General features: G+C 41.5%; 1 protein-coding gene across 17 annotated transcripts in view; it reads right to left on the reverse strand.

Moving 5' to 3' along the window:
• Ptprt (protein tyrosine phosphatase, receptor type, T) overlaps window positions 1-25,470 on the reverse strand; it is a 1,139,160-nt gene that overhangs the window by 118,117 nt on the left and 995,573 nt on the right. For 10 of the 17 annotated variants that reach the window (NM_021464.5, NM_001291149.1, NM_001291151.1 and 7 more), the window contains one exon: window positions 16,038-16,186. In NM_021464.5, the coding sequence (NP_067439.1) occupies window positions 16,038-16,186 (149 nt within the window). Of the gene's footprint in view, window positions 1-16,037; window positions 16,196-25,470 lie in introns of all 17 variants that reach the window. The other 7 variants (XM_011239384.3, XM_017316593.2, XM_030248790.1 and 4 more) reach the window with 1 other exon arrangement.

Here is a 25,470-nt window from a genome sequence, read left to right on the forward strand (position 1 = left end):
TAACAATCAGTTTACAACATTATTTAATCCTCTCAATATGCTAACAATGTTAATAATATTAACTATTCAGCATTTAAATGAATATATCATTAATTACCTTTAAAAGGTTTATTCTTATTTTATGCATATGAGTGTTTTACCTATATGCAAGTATATGCACTGTAGGTATGTTTGATACCTACAGAGGCCAGAAAAAGGCACTGAATCCCATGGGACAGGGCTCAGTGATGATTGGGAACCAAACCCAGGTCCTCTGCAAGAGCAGCAAGTGTTTTTAACCTCTAAGTCACCTCTCTAGCCACAATATCATTAGTTCTTGAAGAAGAACCATGATTATCATAAATTTGAACAGCATTTTGTTGTTATTGTTGTTGTTGTTGTTGATACTCCAGACCCGAGAGAGTAAATAATGTTATTGGCTGACACAGTCAGAGTAGCACATAGCTTGGTGGGCTTGGCATGGATGAGACATCAATTCTTCCTCCCTATGGATCTGAAAAGTCATTTTCACATAGGACAGATATGCCAGCCCTCACTGGAATCAGGGCATTTACAGTAGGCAGGCATGTGGTAGATTCTTGGACATTGATTCAGACATGGACAGTGTATTTTGGATGCCAGTTTGGAGGCCAGTGTGAGGGAGATGACAGCTCTCTGAAGTCACAGCCTGAAGTAGAGGGTCATGGTTATCTGGGAGTCCCAGCTTGGAGTAGGAGGTCCATGAATTTGGTCAGTAAATAGAAGGGTCAACTGTTTTGAGCAGGTTGACAACAGGGGTGTGTATTCTGAGGCCTGATGACTGAAATGGAATTGTTTAGCTTATAAGAAGAGCTGGAAACTTCAGTCTAACAGTTAAATAGATGGGGTGAGGGTGGTTGATTCCATTGCCCTATCCAACACCAGAGGGCAGACAAAGCCAGCACTGGGCTACTGATTGGTACACAGGTGAGTAAGCAGAAATAAAAGAATTGAAATTATAGTGGCAGATTTCAGGTTCATGGAAGATGAAATTCATTCCGAGAAAAGTATAAGGCTCTGGAATTAGAGACATCTTCGTATGAATCCCAATTACATCATTTGTTCATTGACTCATTCATTCATATAAATAAATTGTCAATGAGTATCCGATGGGTCAGAGTGTTTTCTTATAAGGAACCAGAGAGGACCCAGGAACCATGTTTAGGATTTTAGGCTGTCTTTATAACAATGATGATGTTATTTATAACATCAGGATAACAAGGGTAACAATTCGACCTAGCCATGATGTTTGGGGGTCTAGATACTATATATGAAACTATTCAGCAAAATAACAGACCCAGATAAGGTCCCTAGTGGAGCTAACAGTCATTAGCATCACATGACATCAAGTCAACAGTTACCCCCAGAGAAGGCCAAGATTCATTTCTGTAGCTAGCTCACCTCAGGGAGCTTGCCACAATCCGCTCCAATCTCCATAACATTTTAAAGTCCCAATCTATCTTTCCTATGTCAATTTCTCTAGTTATACAACATATTTCTAAAATAATTCAGGCTGCATTTTGCCTGACACTGCCTGCCACCTGCCCCATCTCTGCTCAACCATCCTATGATAGACTCAAACTTCAGCATTTCCTGACTTGTGTCCAAAGAAATCATTTTATGAGTTCTGTCTGTTGAGCGACAGGGATGTGCCTCGGGGTTCAGGGGCCATTCTCCTCATCAGAAGAAAACAGCTCCTGGGGCATTTCTCTCTGGGCTGAAATGAACCACGAGAAGATGGCACATGAATACACAAGATGAAGAAGACATAAGCACAATATGCAGGGATAACAGCTGAAGAAGTATCCAGAAAGGGAACAAAAGAATGTAGGGAAAAATTATCAGTATGCAAGGTGGCAAGATCAAAATCAGATTGCTGAAGAAAAGGTCAGTGTTTCTTTAAATGGAAAACAATATTCATCTCTGTCCAAGAAGTGTACTCCTGGGTGTATTTTGGTCACAAAGACAGGAGATGAGCCCTGGAGTCCTTTGTGCAGGTTGCTTCAACACAAAGTCATACAGCAAAGATGCTGATTGTCTAGACCTCGGATTCCCTGCCCTGTTGTGAGCCAGGGACCAGAAGCCATCCCTGTTTGTTCATTTTTGTATCTTCTTGCAGATTGTTCCAGCAATCTTTCCTAGGAAGATTGAATATGAGGAAGGAATAATGAATATGAGACCATCCATGTAGAGCCTGGCTTTCCTAGGAAGCTCCTAGAGGGACAATTCCTGCAGACTCTGTCTGTGAGAGCATTCACTGGGCAGGTGATCTGATGCAGGCATTTGGATGAATAGAGGGTATGGGAGGTGGCACGGTCTTCCCACTCTTCAGGACTATCTTGCCTTTGTATTTTTTGTTTTCCTCCCAGCTTCATTGTAGAGGGATTGATAATGATTAAAGACAAAGATGTCTAGTTTGGAAAGGAGAATATATGCTATCAGACACAGATTTCTTTGACAATTCTTTAAACAATTTTAGGAAAATGTTTTAATATAGGAATGTATTAGTCAAGTGGATTCAGTAACAAACATAAGGTCTGGACGGGGTCACTGTGAGGCTGGACTTAGATGATCATGACCAAGCCCAACACCTCATAAGAATCTAACTGATTCCATGTCAGTAACGCTGCTCAATGATAAAAATTTTACCCACGTTATCCCTGAAGAATGGTGCTATCTGTCTCTGCAAGTGCCAAAGAGATCACTCAGTGAAGCTGGCAGTTGTCAAACTACAAGTCATGACTCTGGTTTGAGGGTAGAAAACTCCACTTGGCTCCTAATCTCATCTCTACGACTTCTGTGAGATGTGACTTGGGGCATGTCTCCTTTTGCTCTCCTAATCTTGGTTTCTTCATTTTCAAAATGGAGGTAGTACAGAATTTACAAATTTTCGAGGAAGCTTAAGAGCAGGATTTACACAAAGCAAAAGTTCCAGGGCATAGTAGGATCTCCCCCAAATTATCCTCCTTCTTGAATGTTTGCTACCAGAAAGTTCAGAGACAGATCCATATTTAAAAATTAGTACCTGCTGTGATGTGAGTTTTCAATTTATAACTACTTTTCTCAAACTTCTCCTGACTTAGTAGAATACTTAATGGTCCAATGTCTGATGATATCTGTGTGATCTAGAATGCATATTTAGATTTTAATTATGATATAATTATATTATGACATGCCATTGACTTGACTTTGTTTTTGTTTACAATTGTCTGATCTTAGGCTTTTTTTTTTTTTTTAACTATTGCTTTATCATGAGTGCCCTTGTTGAGTACGTTCCTAAATTCTTGGATGAACTGGGTAAATAGGCTTTAATGGATACAAGGACAAATGTTTCCTGATTCTGACTTGTCAAAGGGTATGTATTCTGGATTTCAGTTTCCCTGCATGTAGAACAGGCACAATATTAAACCTATAAGCTATCTATGACATGAAAATAAGGATCTACAGAGACCTGGGAGGTGAAAGACTCACAGGACTCAAAGGGAGGGACCTTAGATGAAATGCCAGACAGTAGGGAGAGGGAACTTATAGAGCCAACCTCTAGCAGGAAGACAGGACATCAAGTGAGGAATGGGGTTGCCATCCCACAGTCACATCTCTAACCCATAATTGTTCCTGTCTGAAAGAATTACAGGGATGGAAATGGAGAGGAGTCTGAGGAAAAGAAGGTCCAGTGACAGGCCCAAAGTGGGATCTAGCTCAAGGGGAGGTCCCAAGACCTGACACTATTACTGAGGCTATGGAGACCTCACAAAAAGGGACCTATCATGACTGCCCTCCGAAAGACCCAACAAGCAGCTGAAAGAGTCAGATGCAGATATTTGCACCCAACCAATGGATAGAAGCAGCTGACCCCTATTGTTGAATTAGGGAAGGTTAAAAGAAGCTAAGGAGAAGGGCGATCCTGTAGAACCAGCAGTCTCAATTAATCTGGAACCCCAAGATCTCTCAAACACTGGACCACCAAATAGACAGCATACATCAGCTGATATGAGGCCCCCAACACACATACAGCAGAGGATTTCCGGGTCTGTGTTCATTCAGAGATGATGCACCTAACCCTCAAGAGACTGGAGGCCCCAGGGAGTTTAGCGTCAGGGGATGGGGTGGGGGTGGGGGCATCCACGTGGAGATGGGGTGTGGTAGGGAGGAAGTGTGGGATGTGGAGCAGACAGAGGGTGGATGGGGGTGGGGAATGGAATATGGAGTGTAAAAAATTCAATTAATAAAAAAAGAAAATAAGGGTCTAGTGTTGAAATATGTTGCACAAATAGAAATATTTATCTGGAGGCTGGAGAGATGGCTCAGTGGTTAAAAGTGCTTGCTTGCTGCTCTCCAAAGGACCTGAGTTTGTTTTTCAGTGTCCAAATCAGGTGGTTCACAACCTGTAATTCTATCTCCGAGGGAGTGCTAACTAATGGTAGCCAGTAAAACAGGAAGTTAAATGCCCTATGAGAAAGGTGAACAGAACAGCCGGGCCCCCATGTCCTAGTGATTCAACTGTGATTTGTTTTGCAGCATTTTGTTTAGTCTGAAAATGAGCGAGGAGAAGACAGAGACACAAAAGATAAAGAAGCAGACATAAGCCTGATGTGTAAGGAGTGTACTTGAAGAAAGACCCAGAAGACAATCCCAGTGAGCAAAAGATCACAGGGAAAAAAATTACAAGTATTCAAGGCAGCCAAGATCAAAATCAGATTACCTAACAAAAAGCCAGCTTCTCTTTAAATGGAAAACAATGTGCATTGTTTGTCCTTGAAATGTGACATGCACAGCTTTTAAAAGAATGCCTAAGCACTCCACAGCAACAGCCCATGTCTGACAGAGCCCTGTCACCCCACTGCCCCAGAGGTCGTTGTTCCTATACAACAGTGAGAGGCTTGACTGAATAGATGTTGCCAAACATAACAGTCACTGGTAATAGATAAGACCAGAAAATAGACCTAAGCAGGAAGAGGCAGAATTTGAATAAAGGTACGGCCCACCTGTTCAATAATGGAATAATTGCCCAAGGCATGTCCTTCTATAATCCTTCCCCATATAAGGAATGTTCTTCTGCCCCCCCCCCCCCATGCTGCTTCAGAATTTGCACATAATCTCAGTCACTCTTAAAGATGCCGATTCAGAAACCAGACAGCCACTTCCCTAATGTCACGAAAATAGATTCAATTTTACATACATCAGGGTGATTTCAGAAGCAATTTTTACATCTCTAGTGTAAGCATTACTTACATTTTTTCCCCCTTCAAAACTCATCCCAGTGGTCCCACAGGGCATTTTAAACGTTACCTGATGCATTTTAGGGCATTGAACAAAATTCCCTAGAGTATGTTTATAGCTGCAGTCTGAAGACACTAGATGCGCAGAAAGAATTCTAAAATATTTAGTGATTCAAACAAATGCATGATTTCATAATAATTGAATATAACCAGCCAATTGAAATTTTTTTCTTGACTTTTAAAAAGAAATATCAATAAAATAAATATCTATATACAGATACATAGGAATGCATATGGTTTATGTATACATGTATATACAGATATATACAGATATACGACATGGACAGCAGACACATCTGTTTGGGAAGACTAGCTTTGACCTTTAAAACATCCCAGGAGACCTCGCTGCATGTTTTTACCCTTTCTTTTTCATTAGTGAAGAAGAGTTTTTATCTTGGAGGTCTAACTTTTTATCCACAATAAAAACAGTGGTTGTATTTTTCTTTGAAATCCAAGGAATCAGTGTGACCTAGGTTGTTTTCCCATATGACTAGCAAGCTCGAGACTTAAGACCTGCAATTTCAGGGTCACAGTGATTGCCATGCTTGCTGGACCATAATCTTTCGGCATCTGATGTCTTCCTGGGGAACTTTTAGAACAGCGAAAATGTGTGCACACAAGGCTGGGATGTGCAGGAGAGTTTTGGTATGAATAACTACAACTAGTGTCCTTTTTAAGGCTAAACTTGCAATGCTCAAAGAACCAGGGACAGCTCAGTGCAGTTCAGGATCAACCTTTCTTCAAGTACACACCAAGGTCACTTCCTAGCCAGCTCCTCTGCGATTCTCTGGTTCTGTGTCTCCTCCCGTTCCTGAATCCTGTCAAATATATGAATATGGGTAATTCACCCAGATTAAGGACAGGAATGGGATATATGTAGGGTTAAGGAGACCATAGATTGTCTCTTATCTCCAAGAAGAGGCAAAAATTATTAAAATTTGTTCATAAGATCGTCAGTATATTTTTAGATTTTTGTCTTAAAACCATTATTAAACCTTAAGTTGTATTCAAACTTACATGGTCAATAGGAGTAGAGTAGTGATATCATGTGGCTATTGATAAAGTTTAGAGCAGTAAACAATACCACCACGTTGTGTATCTTTTTCTAAAATGATTAACTTAAATGAAATCTGATGTCTTAAATGAAAATCACACAACTCTGTCTCATGGACCACTCTATGGAACAACTGCCTCAGACTTTTGAAAAGTGTCCTGAAAGAAAATTAAGGCCAGAGGACTTTAGGAAAACCAAATGGAAATGAGCACCTTGGTTGGGTCCTGATTTACAGCAAAAGTTCCAGCATATTCTGGGGACACACAGGAACTTTAAAAGTGGACTTGCATCTTCAGTATCATTGGAATGACGTCATAGCTCTTACAGAAGTCTAATTCTATTGTGGTATGATGAAGAGCTGTTTTATATCATAGGAAACACATACCCAAATCTCTAGAGATGAAATATTCTAGAAACATTCCATCCTCAATTTAACTTCTAAATAGCTCAGAAAATCCTGTTCAGTGAGAGAAAGTGCAACCGGATGTCAATATTGAAAAAATATTACTAATTGGTGAATGCAGTTAAAGGATATGAGTATTCTTTTCTTCTTAGCCTCTTTTGGGGGATATAGCAGATTTAAACTAATCTTCGCTCCAAAAGACAACACTCCTCCATCTGAACATAATCACTGCCATCCTCAAAGTTCTGAGTACTTAACTAGGGTGTCTCTAAGAACCATCTGGGTAGTATTAAAAGATCCATGGCCCTCAGTCCCTGTCCTGTCTCGCATCCATCATTTTGCTTGGAAAAACCTTTCAAGTTTAATGCTATGCTCCAGCTTAGGGATTTTGGATCCTTGAGAAATGATCTATGTAACTCTGGGAATCTGAGGCAAACATATCTCACCTACCAAATAAGATCAGCCCTACTAAGTGTCTCGTAGGCTGATGGCAGAAATGAACCCAGTGTGTCTTCATCATAGATGATACAGCATTTATATTGGTTTCCTTTATTCTCTAGTGCTCTTGTCACTCCACATCTCCCACACAGACCATATCTAAAGCAGTCTTTATGAAAAATGGTTTCTTCTGTCTACAATGTATAAGATAAATGGTGAAAATTTACTATCTTATTATCAGATCCAGGAAGGAACTAGTGTATAGCATGGTTGAAAAAGTAGAGCAAAAGGACATTTTCTCAAGCCTGGTCACCAAACAGGTTTGTAACTACCCAGCCATGGAGTTCTCCTTTGCTTGGACCAGCCATGGAATTTAAACTACTTATATTAGCCAAGGACACCTTATTAACTCTGCATGATGATGAAGATAGTCTTGACCTAATAAAACCATGCTTGGGAACACAGTTTTTAGTATGGATACTGGACCTAATTGTGATTTTAGAGATTGTTACTTTAAACTCAGTTTCTGAACTATTAGGGCCAGAGACATAGACGTTCCATGACTCATCTACATTACACAGGAAATGTGAAATAGCTTTGAAAATTGCCAGCCAATAACTTCAGTATGGATTTTTTTCTTTTTTCTTTTTGCCTTAAAGTCATCTCCTTTTCCTCCTCTTCTACCTCCTCCTTCTTCTTAGTAACTGTTTTTATTTTTAACTCCCTGACCTGACTCTATCCAGGATGACTTGTTCCCATTATATCTGCTTAGGCATAGATTATAGTTGGTTGATTTTAGGTATATATGGTTTATAGATATGTGCACATATTTGCATGTGTGTACATGCATATATATGTGAATATCAACAGTTAATATAACTACCTCAATCATTCTTTACCTTATTTTTGAGACATGGTGTCTCATAAGACTTGGAGCTCGTTGGTCCGGGACCCGCCGAACTTAGGAAATTAGTCTGAACAGGTGAGAGGGTGCGCCAGAGAACCAGACAGCTTCTGGAACAGGCAGAAGCACAGAGGCGCTGAGGCAGCACCCTGTGTGGGCCGGGGACAGCCGGCCACCTTCCGGACCAGAGGACAGGTGCCCGCCCGGCTGGGGAGGCGACCTAAGCCACAGCAGCAGCGGTCGCCATCTTGGTCCCGGGACTCCAAGGAACTTAGGAATTTAGTCTGCTTAGGTGAGAGTCTGTACCACCTGGGAACTGCCAAAGCAACACAGTGTCTGAGAAAGGTCCTGTTTTGGGCCTTCTTCTTCGGCCAGGAGGAGGTCCAAATACAAGATATCTGCGCACCTTCCCTGTAAGAGAGCTTGCCAGCAGAGAGTGCTCTGAGCACTGAAACTCAGAGGAGAGAATCTGTCTCCCAGGTCTGCTGATAGACGGTAACAGAATCACCAGAAGAACAATCTCTAAACAGAGTCAACTATAACTACTAACTCCAGAGATTACCAGATGGCGAAAGGTAAACGGAGGAATCTTACTAACAGGAACCAAGACCACTCACCATCACCAGAACCCAGCACACCCACTTCGCCCAGTCCAGGGAACCCCAACACACCTGAGAACCTAGACCTAGATTTAAAAGCATATCTCATGATGATGGTAGAGGACATCAAGAAGGACTTTAATAAATCACTTAAAGAAATACAGGAGAACACTGCTAAAGAGTTACAAGTCCTTAAAGAAAAACAGGAAAACACAATCAAACAGGTAGAAGTCCTTACAGAAAAAGAGGAAAAAACATACAAACAGGTGATGGAAATGAACAAAACCATACTAGACCTAAAAAGGGAAGTAGACACAATAAAGAAAACTCAAAGCGAGGCAACACTAGAGATAGAAACCCTAGGAAAGAAATCTGGAACCATAGATTTGAGCATCAGCAACAGAATACAAGAGATGGAAGAGAGAATCTCAGGTGCAGAAGATTCCATAGAGAACATCGGCACAACAATCAAAGAAAATGGAAAATGCAAAAAGATCCTAACTCAAAATATCCAGGAAATCCAGGACACAATAAGAAGACCAAACGTACGGATAATAGGAGTGGATGAGAATGAAGATTTTCAACTCAAAGGTCCAGCAAACATCTTCAACAAAATTATTGAAGAAAACTTCCCAAATCTAAAGAATGAGATGCATATGAACATACAAGAAGCCTACAGAACTCCAAATAGACTGGACCAGAAAAGAAATTCCTCCCGACACATAATAATCAGAACATCAAATGCACTAAATAAAGATAGAATACTAAAAGCAGTAAGGGAAAAAGGTCAAGTAACATATAAAGGCAAGCCTATCAGAATTACACCAGATTTCTCACCAGAGACTATGAAAGCCAGAAGAGCCTGGACAGATGTTATACAGACACTAAGAGAACACAAACTGCAGCCCAGGCTACTATACCCAGCCAAACTCTCAATTATCATAGAGGGAGAAACCAAAGTATTCCACGACAAAACCAAATTCACGCATTATCTCTCCACGAATCCAGCCCTTCAAAGGATAATAACAGAAAAAAACCAATACAAGAACGGGAACAACGCCCTAGAAAAAACAAGAAGGTAATCCCTCAACAAACCTAAAAGAAGACAGCCACAAGAACAGAATGCCACCTTTAATAACTAAAATAACAGGAAGCAACAATTACTTTTCCTTAATATCTCTTAACATCAATGGTCTCAACTCGCCAATAAAAAGACATAGACTAACAAACTGGCTACACAAACAAGACCCAACATTTTGCTGCTTACAGGAAACTCATCTCAGAGAAAAAGATAGACACTACCTCAGAATGAAAGGCTGGAAAACAATTTTCCAAGCAAATGGTATGAAGAAACAAGCAGGAGTAGCCATCCTAATATCTGATAAGATTGACTTCCAACCCAAAGTCATCAAAAAAGACAAGGAGGGACACTTCATTCTCATCAAAGGTAAAATCCTCCAAGAGGAACTCTCAATTCTGAATATCTATGCTCCAAATACAAGAGCAGCCACATTCACTAAAGAAACTTTAGTAAAGCTCAAAGCACACATTGCGCCTCACACAATAATAGTGGGAGACTTCAACACACCACTTTCACCAATGGACAGATCATGGAAACAGAAACTAAACAGGGACACACTGAAACTAACAGAAGTGATGAAACAAATGGATCTGACAGATATCTACAGAACATTTTACCCTAAAACAAAAGGATATACCTTCTTCTCAGCACCTCATGGTACCTTCTCCAAAATTGACCACATAATAGGTCACAAATCAGGCCTCAACAGATTCAAAAATATTGAAATTGTCCCATGTATCCTATCAGATCACCATGCACTAAGGCTGATCTTCAATAACAAAATAAATAACAGAAAGCCAACATTCACATGGAAACTGAACAACACTCTTCTCAATGATACCTTGGTCAAGGAAGGAATAAAGAAAGAAATTAAAGACTTTTTAGAGTTTAATGAAAATGAAGCCACAACGTACCCAAACCTTTGGGACACAATGAAAGCATTTCTAAGAGGGAAACTCATAGCTATGAGTGCCTTCAAGAAAAAACGGGAGAGAGCACATACTAGCAGCTTGACAACACATCTAAAAGCTCTAGAAAAAAAGGAAGCAAATTCACCCAAGAGGAGTAGACGGCAGGAAATAATCAAACTCAGGGGTGAAATCAACCAAGTGGAAACAAGAAGAACTATTCAAAGAATTAACCAAACGAGGAGTTGGTTCTTTGAGAAAATCAACAAGATAGATAAACCCTTAGCTAGACTCACTAAAGGGCACAGGGACAAAATCCTAATTAACAAAATCAGAAATGAAAAGGGAGACATAACAACAGATCCTGAAGAAATCCAAAACACCATCAGATCCTTCTACAAAAGGCTATACTCAACAAAACTGGAAAACCTGGACGAAATGGACAAATTTCTGGACAGATACCAGGTACCAAAGTTGAATCAGGATCAAGTTGACCTTCTAAACAGTCCCATATCCCCTAAAGAAATAGAAGCAGTTATTAATAGTCTCCCAGCCAAAAAAAGCCCAGGACCAGACGGGTTTAGTGCAGAGTTCTATCAGACCTTCAAAGAAGATCTAACTCCAGTTCTGCACAAACTTTTTCACAAGATAGAAGTAGAAGGTATTCTACCCAACTCATTTTATGAAGCCACTATTACTCTGATACCTAAACCACAGAAAGATCCAACAAAGATAGAGAACTTCAGACCAATTTCTCTTATGAACATCGATGCAAAAATCCTTAATAAAATTCTCGCTAACCGAATCCAAGAACACATTAAAGCAATCATCCATCCTGACCAAGTAGGTTTTATTCCAGGGATGCAGGGATGGTTTAATATACGAAAATCCATCAATGTAATCCATTATATAAACAAACTCAAAGACAAAAACCACATGATCATCTCGTTAGATGCAGAAAAAGCATTTGACAAGATCCAACACCCATTCATGATAAAAGTTCTGGAAAGATCAGGAATTCAAGGCCAATACCTAAACATGATAAAAGCAATCTACAGCAAACCAGTAGCCAACATCAAAGTAAATGGAGAGAAGCTGGAAGCAATCCCACTAAAATCAGGGACTAGACAAGGCTGCCCACTTTCTCCCTACCTTTTCAACATAGTACTTGAAGTATTAGCCAGAGCAATTCGACAACAAAAGGAGATCAAGGGGATACAAATTGGAAAAGAAGAAGTCAAAATATCACTTTTTGCAGATGATATGATAGTATATATAAGTGACCCTAAAAATTCCAACAGAGAACTCCTAAACCTGATAAACAGCTTCGGTGAAGTAGCTGGATATAAAATTAACTCAAACAAGTCAATGGCCTTTCTCTACACAAAGAATAAACAGGCTGAGAAAGAAATTAGGGAAACAACACCCTTCTCAATAGCCACAAATAATATAAAATATCTCGGCGTGACTCTAACGAAGGAAGTGAAAGATCTGTATGATAAAAACTTCAAGTCCCTGAAGAAAGAAATTAAAGAAGATCTCAGAAGATGGAAAGATCTCCCATGCTCATGGATTGGCAGGACCAACATTGTAAAAAATGGCTATCTTGCCAAAAGCAATCTACAGATTCAATGCAATCCCCATTAAAATTCCAACTCAATTCTTCAACGAATTAGAAGGAGCAATTTGCAAATTCATCTGGAATAACAAAAAACCGAGGATAGCAAAAACTCTTCTCAAGGATAAAAGAACCTCTGGTGGAATCACCATGCCTGACCTAAAGCTTTACTACAGAGCAATTGTGATAAAAACTGCATGGTACTGGTATTGAGACAGACAAGTGGACCAATGGAATAGAATTGAAGACCCAGAAATGAACCCACACACCTATGGTCACTTGATCTTCGACAAGGGAGCCAAAACCATCCAGTGGAAGAAAGACAGCATTTTCAACAATTGGTGCTGGCACAACTGGTTGTTATCATGTAGAAGAATGCGAATCGATCCATACTTATCTCCTTGTACTAAGGTCAAATCTAAGTGGATCAAGGATCTTCACATAAAACCAGAGACACTGAAACTTATAGAGGAGAAAGTGGGGAAAAGCCTTGAAGATATGGGCACAGGGGAAAAATTCCTGAACAGAACAGCAATGGCTTGTGCTGTAAGATCGAGAATTGACAAATGGGACCTAATGAAACTCCAAAGTTTCTGCAAGGCAAAAGACACTGTCTATAAGACAAAAAGACCACCAACAGACTGGGAAAGGATCTTTACCTATCCTAAATCAGATAGGGGACTAATATCCAACATATATAAAGAACTCAAGAAGGTGGACCTCAGAAAATCAAATAACCCCCTTAAAAAATGGGGCTCAGAACTGAACAAAGAATTCTCACCTGAGGAATACCGAATGGCAGAGAAGCACCTGAAAAAATGTTCAACATCCTTAATCATCAGGGAAATGCAAATCAAAACAACCCTGAGATTCCACCTCACACCAGTGAGAATGGCTAAGATCAAAAATTCAGGTGACAGCAGATGCTGGCGAGGATGTGGAGAAAGAGGAACACTCCTCCATTGTTGGTGGGATTGCAGGCTTGTACAACCACTCTGGAAATCAGTCTGGCGGTTCCTCAGAAAATTGGACATAGTACTACCGGAGGATCCAGCAATACCTCTCCTGGGCATATATCCAGAAGAAGCCCCAACTGGTAAGAAGGACACATGCTCCACTATGTTCATAGCAGCCTTATTTATAATAGCCAGAAACTGGAAAGAACCCAGATGCCCCTCAACAGAGGAATGGATACAGAAAATGTGGTACATCTACACAATGGAGTACTACTCAGCTATTAAAAAGAATGAATTTATGAAATTCCTAGCCAAATGGATGGACCTGGAGAGCATCATCCTGAGTGAGGTAACACAATCACAAAGGAACTCACACAATATGTACTCACTGATAAGTGGATACTAGCCCAAAACCTAGGATACCCACGATATAAGATACAATTTCCTAAACACATGAAACTCAAGAAAAATGAAGACTGAAGTGTGGACACTATGCCCCTCCTTAGAAGTGGGAACAAAACACCCATGGAAGGAGTTACAGAAACAAAGTATGGAGCTGAGATGAAAGGATGGACCATGTAGAGACTGCCATATCCAGGGATCCACCCCATAATCAGCTTCCAAATGCTGACACCATTGCATACACTAGCAAGATTTTACTGAAAGGACCCAGATGTAGCTGTCTCTTGTGAGACTATGCCGGGGCCTAGCAAACACAGAAGTGGATGCTCACAGTCAGCTAATGGATGGATCACAGGGCTCCCAATGGAGGAGCTAGAGAAAGTACCCAAGGAGCTAAAGGGATCTTCAACCCTATAGGTGGAACAACATTATGAACTAACCAGTACCCCTGAGCTCTTGACTCTAGCTGCATATGTATCAAAAGATGGCCTAGTCGGCCATCACTGGAAAGAGAGGCCCATTGGACACGCAGACTTTGTGTGCCCCGGTACAGGGGAACGCCAGGGCCAAAGGGGGGGAGTGGGTGGGTAGGGGAGTGGGGGTGGGTGGGTAAGGGGGACTTTTGGTATAGCATTGGAAATGTAAATGAGCTAAATACCTAATTAAAAAAAAAATAAATAAAGAAAGAAAAAAAAAAAAAAAAAAAAAAGAACTGAACAAAGAATTCTCACCTGAGGAATACCGAATGGCAGAGAAGCACCTGAAAAAATGTTCAACATCCTTAATCATCAGGGAAATGCAAATCAAAACAACCCTGAGATTCCACCTCACACCAGTGAGAATGGCTAAGATCAAAAATTCAGGTGACAGCAGATGCTGGCGAGGATGTGGAGAAAGAGGAACACTCCTCCATTGTTGGTGGGATTGCAGGCTTGTATAACCACTCTGGAAATCAGTCTGGCGGTTCCTCAGAAAATTGGACATAGTACTACCGGAGGATCCAGCAATACCTCTCCTGGGCATATATCCAGAAGAAGCCCCAACTGGTAAGAAGGACACATGCTCCACTATGTTCATAGCAGCCTTATTTATAATAGCCAGAAACTGGAAAGAACCCAGATGCCCCTCAACAGAGGAATGGATACAGAAAATGTGGTACATCTACACAATGGAGTACTACTCAGCTATTAAAAAGAATGAATTTATGAAATTCCTAGCCAAATGGATGGACCTGGAGAGCATCATCCTGAGTGAGGTAACACAATCACAAAGGAACTCACACAATATGTACTCACTGATAAGTGGATACTAGCCCAAAACCTAGGATACCCACGATATAAGATACAATTTCCTAAACACATGAAACTCAAGAAAAATGAAGACTGAAGTGTGGACACTATGCCCCTCCTTAGAAGTGGGAACAAAACACCCATGGAAGGAGTTACAGAAACAAAGTTTGGAGCTGAGATGAAAGGATGGACCATGTAGAGACTGCCATATCCAGGGATCCACCCCATAATCAGCATCCAAACGCTGACACCATTGCATATACTAGCAAGATTTTATCGAAAGGACCCAGATGTAGCTGTCTCTTGTGAGACTATGCCGGGGCCTAGCAAACACAGAAGTGGATGCTCACAGTCAGCTAATGGATGGATCACAGGGCTCCCAATGGAGGAGCTAGAGAAAGTACCCAAGGAGCTAAAGGGATCTTCAACCCTATAGGTGGAACAACATTATGAACTAACCAGTACCCCTGAGCTCTTGACTCTAGCTGCATATGTATCAAAAGATGGCCTAGTCGGCCATCACTGGAAAGAGAGGCCCATTGGACACGCAGACTTTGTGTGCCCCGGTACAGGGGAACGCCAGGGCCAAAGGGGGGGAGTGGGTGGGTAGGGGAGTGGGGGTGGGTGGGTAAGGGGGACTTTTGGTATAGCATTGGAAATGTAAATGAGCTAAATACCTAATAAAAAATGGAAAAAAAAAAAAAAAGACTTGGAGCTCAATGATTAGGCTAGACTGGCTGTCAGTAAACCCTATGAAATCCCCCTGTCTCCACCTCCCCATGCCACCCTGACTAACTTTTTCTTTGTGTCCTGGGGATTCAAACGCAGGTCTTCATGCTCATGTGACATGTCTATTGGTGGAACTACACCCCCAGTCCTATAATCTTAAATATGCAAATATGCCTTTTACATCAGATTGGGATGCCCTAAAGTTTTGCCAGGGAGAAGACCCTTCACCTCTGATATCTCAGGAAAGCACTCTGATTGCATGCTTTCCCAGACCTGGTCCTTGTGTGGGATCCACAGGAGAGGCACCAGGACCAAAATTGACCCTGGAGACTCCATTCGCCTTAGGCGGCTTGACTTACTGAATCCATTAACATCCTGAGAGCTGGAGGAGAAGCCTTCATCATTGCGGTTGGTGCCGAGCTTGGCGGTAGGCTTGTCAGTCGAGGCCACAGGACCCATCTCCCTCTGGGCTCCACTCTGGGTCTCCTTCTGCTTCTTAGCCAGCTTCCTTTGGGACATGTGCAAGGGAAAAATCACAGTCAGATGGTTCTAGTTGTATTAGAGGACTAGAAAGAGAGGTTGGTCTCTTTCCTCACCCCCCATTCTCAATAGCATATTTAGTTCATTCAATAAAAGCAGAGGCAAGGCCGACTCTCCAATGTCAGAGTCAAGTAAACACAAGCAATTCTGAAACTAGAAATCAATTTATTTAGTTGGAAATATGCAATTTAAGTTTTTCTATTCATAGAATGAGCATGGTATATAATTGAACTTATAATGGGAAATCAGAGAGACTCCCCACTTTCTTAGAGGGAGGAAGAGGTCAGGAGGCGCCTTCTCTTTTCATGCAACTAAACATCACCCACCTATTCTATCTCTATTTTAATTATACCAGGTGATAGAGACTTTTATTTCCCACTAGGGAACTAAAAGGTCAAAGGTTTTTTTTATGGACCTAATAATCTATTTTACTTACATTTTAACTGATAAGGCATAGCTATCTCATAAGAGATAAAGTTTAGTCTTCCTCATAGGTTGACTAATAAAAGAACTCATTATAGAGCAGTAGACTGAAGTAGGGGTTGATGGTTGGCGAGGGTAAAGATTAGTCTCTTTGCTCAAAGAAAGAGAAGCCAGAGCTAGACTCGACTCATGGATATTCTTATAGGAGCAACAGTTCTAGAGAACCACGGAGGCAATAATAATAATAATAATAATAATAATAATAATAATAATAATAATAATAAATAGTGTATCAGAGTATTTCTCAAAGTTTGGTGTAAGTTGGAATTACCTGAAGATATAGCCATTAAGATCTTCTAGTAGTCCTGACACCAACTACTGAGGCTAAACCTCCTTTAGCATTAGACAGACATGGGTTCAGAGCTTACCTCTGTTGCCTCCCTGGCTCAGTTTTATTGTTCTCTGTTCATTGAACTTTTGTACACAATGAGGATTAGCCTAATACAGATGTAAGGACTAAATGAGGCAGCACATATAATACACACAACACAGTACCGGGCACATAAATGACAGCGATCACATGGACATTGCTATGAAATCCTTGCTGATTCATCTGACCACATTCTAACGTCTCAACCCCCTCCCGGCAGTTCCACTGTGGAATTCCACCTGTCTTTGAATTATACCAAGTGACAGTGACTTTGATTCCTCGCTGGGGAACTAAAAAGGTCAAAGGCCTCTTCTTTCATGGATTAAAAAAAAATCTATTTCACTTAAATTTAAAATGATGGGGCTTAGGTATATCACAGAAGATAAAAATGTGGTGACCCTTCCTTCCATGTGGTCCCTATGGGTTTTTCCAACATACATATATCTAAATATAGTCATTATATTCCTAGCAGATGGAAAGCTACAGGCTAAATAAGTCTCTCAAGGATAATTCTCTGAGTCTACTGCTCTAGTCTTCACAGAACCTGGCTTTAACCTTAACCTTTGCTATTCTTATTTCAGCCTGGAAATAACAAACATCCTAAAGAGGCGAAAGTAACTGTAACATAGAAACCATGCCCTAATCATGAGATAGGTCATTTCAAGAGTTAGCATCTCCCTTCGACAAGGAGCATCAAAGGAAAAAACAAATCTGGATGGAGAAGTGTTTTAGAAGGATTTATCTGGGACCAAACTCCCAACTGACAGCCTCCTCCTAAGAACAGGGGTCTAATATGTAGGTGTAGACTATATAGAATGACAGATGGCACTTTTAAATGAAGATAATTTAAAAAGTCTTTGTTTATAGAAAGGACTGTTAAAAAAGGTTGTTGGGGACAGAAAGATGATGTAGCACAGAGACAAGAGACCTTTTCCCACGTAGGAGCCCCGAGGGACAAGCAGGGGAGACCTAATCAGAATCCTCAAGAGTTGGAAAGGGAAGTCCAGAAGGGCAGATGTTTTCTAGTCAGACCTAGAAGAACACACAGAGGAAATCACAGGCCACAATACCCTGGCTCCTCTCTTCCCATCCTCTGACTTCCTATAGCAGTTCTCTTTAGCTGAATCTAATTAAAAGCTACAGGTGTTAAAAGGCCCCTCTGAGGGAGCCCCTGAAGAACGCATTCCTGAAGCAGAAAACATGGCAGAGAAAAGGACAGACTGAACCTGGCTCTAGGACTGAGAAGAAAAAAAGCTTTTATAATTCCTCATTTGGCCATAATCTGAAGATCCATGCAGCCTAAAGTGGAATTCTTCATTTATTTATTCCTAAAAATTGGTCCGGGGAAGGAATTGCACTCAAGAAAAGAAACACATGTTTTTGGTCATTAATGGTTTGGCCACAGGCAGACTGCTGTATCAGTGGAACTACTTTAGGTAGACAGCAGAAGGACAAGAAATCAAGCCTTGCTTAGCCTGGCCCTTTCTACCATCATCAGTCAATCAACAGCCAAGAAGAAGAGCAACATAAGACAAATGAACAGTTTTGTAGCTGATGGCATTCAAAATTTTATTCTTCATCCATTATCAAAAAGCATGTGTTTAAAAATGTATATGTGACCTTCATAATCATAAATTTGAAAGGATATACAACAGATATTTTGCCTCCATCTAAGCTCGCTCACATTGCCCCAGCAGGAAATAAAAGGAAATCTGATAAGAGAATTAACTTGAGAACTACAAATGAGAATGAATCAGAGGCTTTAATATTTCCTTCGGGGCAGAACTTCCAGCCAATCTCATTCCATTCAGGGTAGAATAATAAAGAGAGAGTTGTCTTCAACACAAATCATCAGCCTCCAAAGGAATAATAATATCCAAAAGAGGTCTCACTGCTTCTTAGAAAAATGACATTTTATAGAAATATTTGGATTGAGCCAAATACCTATATAGAAAAAGAAAAGAAAAGAAAGGAAAGGCCGAACCTCTCCAAACATGGAGGTATTTTAAAAAATTTAACAACTAAGCTATAAACATCCACTATATGATATCTATATTAGCTACCTTTACATAAAAATATACCAGAGACAATAAACTTCTTAAAAGAAAAGGTTTACTAGTCATTGACTGGGTGACCCCACTTGCTTCTTTGCCTCTAGCAAGGGCTGAAGATTTTATATGTTCATAGCGGGCAGAGCAAACTTCTCAGGACAAGAGCCAGGAAGCACAATATTTGCATAGGCTGTGGTCTTAAATACCCTCCTTTGAGTTAAGGACCTCCACTAAGCCTGACCGCACCTCATAGCATTGCAGTCCACGGTCTAACCCACAATCCTTTGGGGTTGGGATGGCGCTCCTGCAAACCATAACAGTGTCCTGGGCATGTAGCCCATGGCTGGCTGAAACCTCCTGCTTGTTCTGGTGATAGGAGTCCTGTGTGAGTGTTTTGGTAATGGACATCCTATATGAATGTTTTGGCAATAAGTACAGCCTTAAAGGTGGAAACAGAAGAGGCACAGAGAAAAACAAACAAACAAACTCAAAGCTACAGACCTATCTCTATCCTTTGAAATTCAAAATTTAAAAATTATAACTAATACCTGTAACAGGAAAAAATTGATAGTTCTTGTCATTACCAAAGAATTTAACTTATCTTTTCCCTCTTATTGATTTATTTTTCTCTTCTGGAGAAAACTCAAATCTGAAAATACCCAACATCTTTAAAATGTGGACTGGGCTTCAGCTTCACCACCCATCCATGCCTCCTAGCAAACAGGAATTATGTCCCTCTACCCCACATTGCTCAGGACACTTGGCCTGGATGCTTTCTTATTCCTTTCCGCTGGGCATTTCTCTTCATCCTTCAAGTTGAAAGTCATTCCAATGTCAGACCTTCTCTGAGGCTTCTTGCTGCTCCACTAACAGAACTGTAATTTTCTCCTCTCCGGCTGACTCATTCTTTGAACAGATATTTGAGCACCTACATGTATCAAGCTCTGTTAAGTGTAAAGAAAGCCTTGTCCTCTTCACCTTGACCCTCGACAAATCCAGAGATAAATGGCAAAGGCAAGCATTAAATAATTAAGTTCAGACATAGAGAATCACAGAGATGGAGAATGCAGAGAAGAAATGTTTGGTGCTGAGAGAGTTAAACCTTGGTTTGAACTCTAGTTGGTGACCAGGTAACATATCGACACCCTATCAGCTAAGCCCGCATCCCTCCTGTGTTAGTCACTCAATTCTCACCCACTAGGAAGTACCTCTTGGGAGAAGGGCTTTGGACTCCACATGCCTACTCCAGTTGCTTGCTGAGGATCTGGCACATAGCCCACACTCGATAAATTTGTTGCACAAATTTCCATTGAACAAGTCTGTGACTTGAAGTGTAGAAAAGATGGCTATCCTGCTCTAAGTACAAATTATAACCACTTCAAAAGCAGACGAGTACAGGCAAAGAGAAGGGGAACAGTGCATGGCATCAGTGTGTGCCTCGGAATATGTTGGGTAGATAACTCAGTATTTTATTCTTACAATATTGGCAGAATTAGTGGAATATTCACAGAAATCTGTCTGTCTGTCTGTCTGTCTGTTTGTTGTTGTTGTTAACTTTAGATCCCACAGACTATCCCAAGTCACAGAACATTAAAAATAAAACAAAACACCCCAACATCATAAAATAGTCATGACTCCTGGGGTGGTCCTCTCATTAATTAAGGTCTGGATCCTCGGGGCTTTTAACACTCAAGTACAAGTACGTGTGACTTTTCTGAACTTGCAAATATTTCTCTATTGGTGTTGTGATTCTTGTCAATTAGGTCTCAGGATTTCACCAGCAGGGGGTACCAAAAGCTGAAGAAAAGAGCACACAGAAGCCTATGGACGCCTCTGCACCACGTTCCTAGAGCTGGAGAATGTTTCAAGATAGTAATCTGAGCCAACTAAAAAAAGGGCTCTCTCCTGTTGTAGACTTCTTCATCCCTCTCCTCAAATAATTTTCTTCCCCCTTTGTTCATGAGGTTTGAGGTTTTATACCTGTGGCTGCTAGACAGGAAGGGTATCCTGACTAAAACAAAACAGACAGGAGTCCATTCCAGCTCCTGCTGGGGAGATGAGGATGCCCACTGCTAGAAGAGTTGAAACACAGACTGGGAAACTTTCTTGGCATAGAGGCAGTGAGGGAGACCTATACCACTCTCATCCCCTCCTCCATCTCTTCTTGTCTTGGAACAGAAGTATGCAGCATCCACATTACTACTGGAAATTTTGGCTGATCCATTTTAAAGACTTTTTCTGGAAATGACCAGCCATGTACACTCTCCTGGGTCTGCCCAGTGAGTGAGCAGGCACTTGTTCCTTCCCAGAGGGCCTTGACTCTGACCCACCCTTCAGTAGCATCTTTGGGCAGAATATCTTGGTAACTCTCAGAGACTTGAACCTTGAAGCAAGAAGGTATTATAGCGCCTCATAGAATACAAAGAAGAAAGAGTAGGGAAGTAGGGAGGGAGACACACACACACACACACACACACACACACACACACACAGAGGCAGAGAGACAGAGAAAGGATAAAGGTGGCTACACACTAATTAAAAGTAAGCCTTCTTCATACATTTTACAGATAGAATGTACAGCGATAGGCCACATGACTGATTCTCTATCTAGGATTGCTCCTCATAACAGAAAGAGGACTACACTAGTTTCCAATTTCATAGAAGAGACTCCCTCTTACTAAGCCTGCACAGGGGGTGTTTAGTCAAAGCACACAGCACACAGGTAGGAGCCACAGAACCAAGTTCCTGCTTCTTGCCTTTAAACTCAGACACCCGTTCCAACATTCTCCTACCTCTCCTCTAGGGATGGGATTAGAGATGCAAATTAGATGACTCTACCCTATGCTGAGGAAACCACACACTTGGCAGGACACTGAGAAATCAAGCTGTAAGTGAGCTTGAAGTTTCCTTCCTGCTGGCTAGCTTTCCTATAATGCCAGAAGGAAAAGCCGGCTGCCTGCTGGAGGATAAAAGCTATCAATCGTTTTCCCCAGCTGTGAGCCCTCTGAGCTGCGATACTAACCTACCAGGAAATTTGCGGCCACCAGTACAATAGTGATGACTGATAGAAGGCTGGCTGGCAGCTGTCCGGTTGGCATTGAGGTTTGGGGCGAGGAGGGAGCTCCTGCCTTGCACTGTAAACCTGATCACCAGCCCATGAGAAGGAGGTCAGGGGCCACAGGGCGAGCACACTGCTATTGGTTTGCTGCACGGACAAGGTAACAAAGTGCCCTCTAAATACTTACGCTTACATACAAAGACCCGTGCTTCTCCTAGTCTTGATCAGAGAGGCTTCTGTCGAAAGTGGCAACAGTTAATGCAGAGACTCATAGAGCATCAAAGCAGATCAAAGGGAAGGGAACAGCTGAGTACTGAGTGTTCATCCCTAACTGAGGGATCCATTTTGCCTTCTCCAAGGCTTAGAGAGCATCACTGAAGAGGAGCAGAAAGAGCCCAAAGATGAGAAGGAGAGCCGTGAAACGCCGTCTTCTAAACATGACATAGTTGTTGCACCCAGGAATGCACAACAACAGTGGTTGCCTGGACTCAGCCTGCTCAGTGATGATCCCCGCAACATTTCAGTATGGAGGGGAATACAGTTCAGGAGGCCCCATTCCTCTCTGAGAAGTGAGAGGCAGTAAAGAGTTGTGGGGAGGGAAGAAGTCATAACCCTCAGTGGTGTACCCAGTGGTTAAGTGTTCTTCCCCAATTAAGTAACCCCCACCCACCCATCCTCGTGCAAGTCAGCCGTTAAAAGTAACGGACGAGAGTAGGAGAGGAACTTATTGCAAAGAACTAGTGGTTTGGCAGGAGGGAGAAGAGGTAAGAGAGGATAATGTTGGTGGTGGTAATATGGGAAAAGCACATTATATATGATTCATATATATATGTGTGTATATATATCTCTATATATGGTTCATATATATATATATATATATATATATATATATATATATAAATTGTGAGTGAAAATAAATTTTTATAAAAGCAGATTCAGTACATGTTACATACAATTCCACTCTCTTACAAACACAGCAAAATAAAAACCTCAAAACCCAAACTCCACTAACTCAGATTTCTAGTCTGAGCTACATCCTCTCAGAGTCAATAGAGGTCATGAGTGTGCACAGGGTTTATAGTGTATTACAGCATTCTCTCTTACACCTAGTTGGGGATGGTAAAATCGTTAACACATAGACAATAGTGGCAGACAGTGTGACATTAACACTGTCGTCCTTGTCAGACTACTGTGGGAGTAAGCTCCCATCCCACATAACAACAGGCAAAGACTGGAGTGATGTAGCTTCTAGCCAAGGACCACCACAAATCACCAGCCATCCTTAAATGCTATTTAATTCTATTTAATCTTAAGCCAGGCAGTGGTACGCACACCTTTAATCCCAGCACTTGGGAGACGGAGGCAGGCAGATTTCTGAGTTTGAGGCTAGGCTGGCCTCAATATAAATTGTGTTTGATCTGTATGGAAGCAAAGTTCAACATGGGTGTTCTTTCTCAAGAACCAGCCACCTTGGGATTTTGGAGGCAGGACATCTCATTGGCTTGGAGCTGCTGAGGATGCTAAGCTGGCTGGCCAACCTGCTCAGGAGTCGCTAGTCTCTACCCTGGCAATGCTAAGAGAACAAGTCCAACAAGCACCCCCTTTTTTCATATTGCTTGGGGACCAAACTCAGGGTCCTAATCCTGCACAGCAAAAATTTTACTAGTTGAATCATATCTCCAGGGTGGAGGAGAAATTCTAGTTGTTTTAAGCCATCCAGCATGCAGCACTTTGTCAGAGTAGCTTTAAGAAACTAATACAATTTTAACAAAATAGATAATACACATATTGTGCCCATTTAATAAGCATTTGCATTGGGCTTTCTTTATTCCGGGCACTGTTCAAAGACTGTGGGGACAGTGTATCAGGGCTTTAGCTCTAATAACTATATGGTTAGCAACAGTATTGCCAAGACCTCACAGATGAAGGAACAGGGCAGACAGACTTAAAAAAAAATTGCATAAAAATTCCCAAACTTTCCAGGGGCAGAGATGAGACTCAAACCCAGGTAGTCAAGTGTCTGGATGCTCTCTAAGAATATTGTTGTTATTCTTCTGTCAATGAAAGCATACAGCTTTCTCACCTGGCTCCCTTCATCCCAGGCAATCGGACACCCACATGTGCATATCTGCAGCGAGTTCACATCTCACACTGCGCATCCTGTCTGCCCACTGCCTCTGTTAGGCACCTATTCTGAGACTTTGGGGCCTTCCCCTCTCTTTGTGTTGGAGCATCCCTCTTTTCCAAGGTTGGCAAACTTACACAAGTAGCAACAGCAACAGCAGATCTTATTATGGTTTGAATGCCCAAGGGACCATGGCTACCACCTGTCACCTCCAGCCTTCTGCTGTCTAGCTCTCTGTGTTGCTGCCTCTACGGGTCTATGTCTGCATTTGTCTCCTAACCATGTCTGTCTCTCCTGAAACAGGTTCTTCTTTTACCAAAAGTGCAGTTAGACCCCACTGGACAGGCTCCTGAGTTGGCTCAGATAGATCCAGCCTAGCAGAGGGCATGCAGCATACATAAGGGCGACTTTCAAATGTGCATATGGACAGATACACTGTCCCAGAAGCCTGAAGTAGTGTCCAGTGGGAAAGGCACGGACTCTCAAGCTAGACGCCCTGAAGCTCAAACCATGGTCTGTCATTTCCTACCTCTGTAGTCTTGGGTAGTTTCTCACTTCTCCTTAACTCAGTCTCCTCATGTGTGAACTAGTGTCGAATATTGCAAATTCTCTTACTGCTCCAGGGTAGATACGGTGATAAAGAATTCTCAAGCACTTACAACTGGACATGCTGTTGACAGAAATCGCCCTATACATGATGCTTGTTGAATAATAAACAGTGGGAAGGGAAGCAGCTCTTTGTAGAAAAATGAGGACAGAATCCACAGTTCGGATGCTGGGTGCTATCCTGAATGCTTTTAAGCTACAGAGCTCTGAAAGTCCTGGGCTGGGGAGGCAGCCTTTCCGATTTTAGTGCTATGGAAATAGTATTGACCTTAGTTCTGAGCTGCCTAGGTTGTAACTCTTGGTGTAATCATGATAAAGTCTCCATCTTCATGCGGGTAATGGGAGTTTCCTCATCTGTAGAATAATCAGATATATTTTCATCTACTGCATGACTTGTACAGATTAAAAATAGTCACTTGTGTCTGGGGTGATAGCTCAGTTGATAAAGTGCTTGCCCTGCAAGCAGGAAGAATGGAGTTCGATCCTCCAGAACCCAGTTAATAAAAGAAAGCCATGCTTGTTATCTCAGTGTTGTAAGGCAGAAATAGGTAAATGCTTG

Source organism: Mus musculus, chromosome 2, assembly GCF_000001635.26.
Source record: "Mus musculus strain C57BL/6J chromosome 2, GRCm38.p6 C57BL/6J".
In the NCBI taxonomy this organism is placed as follows: Eukaryota; Metazoa; Chordata; class Mammalia; order Rodentia; family Muridae; genus Mus; species Mus musculus.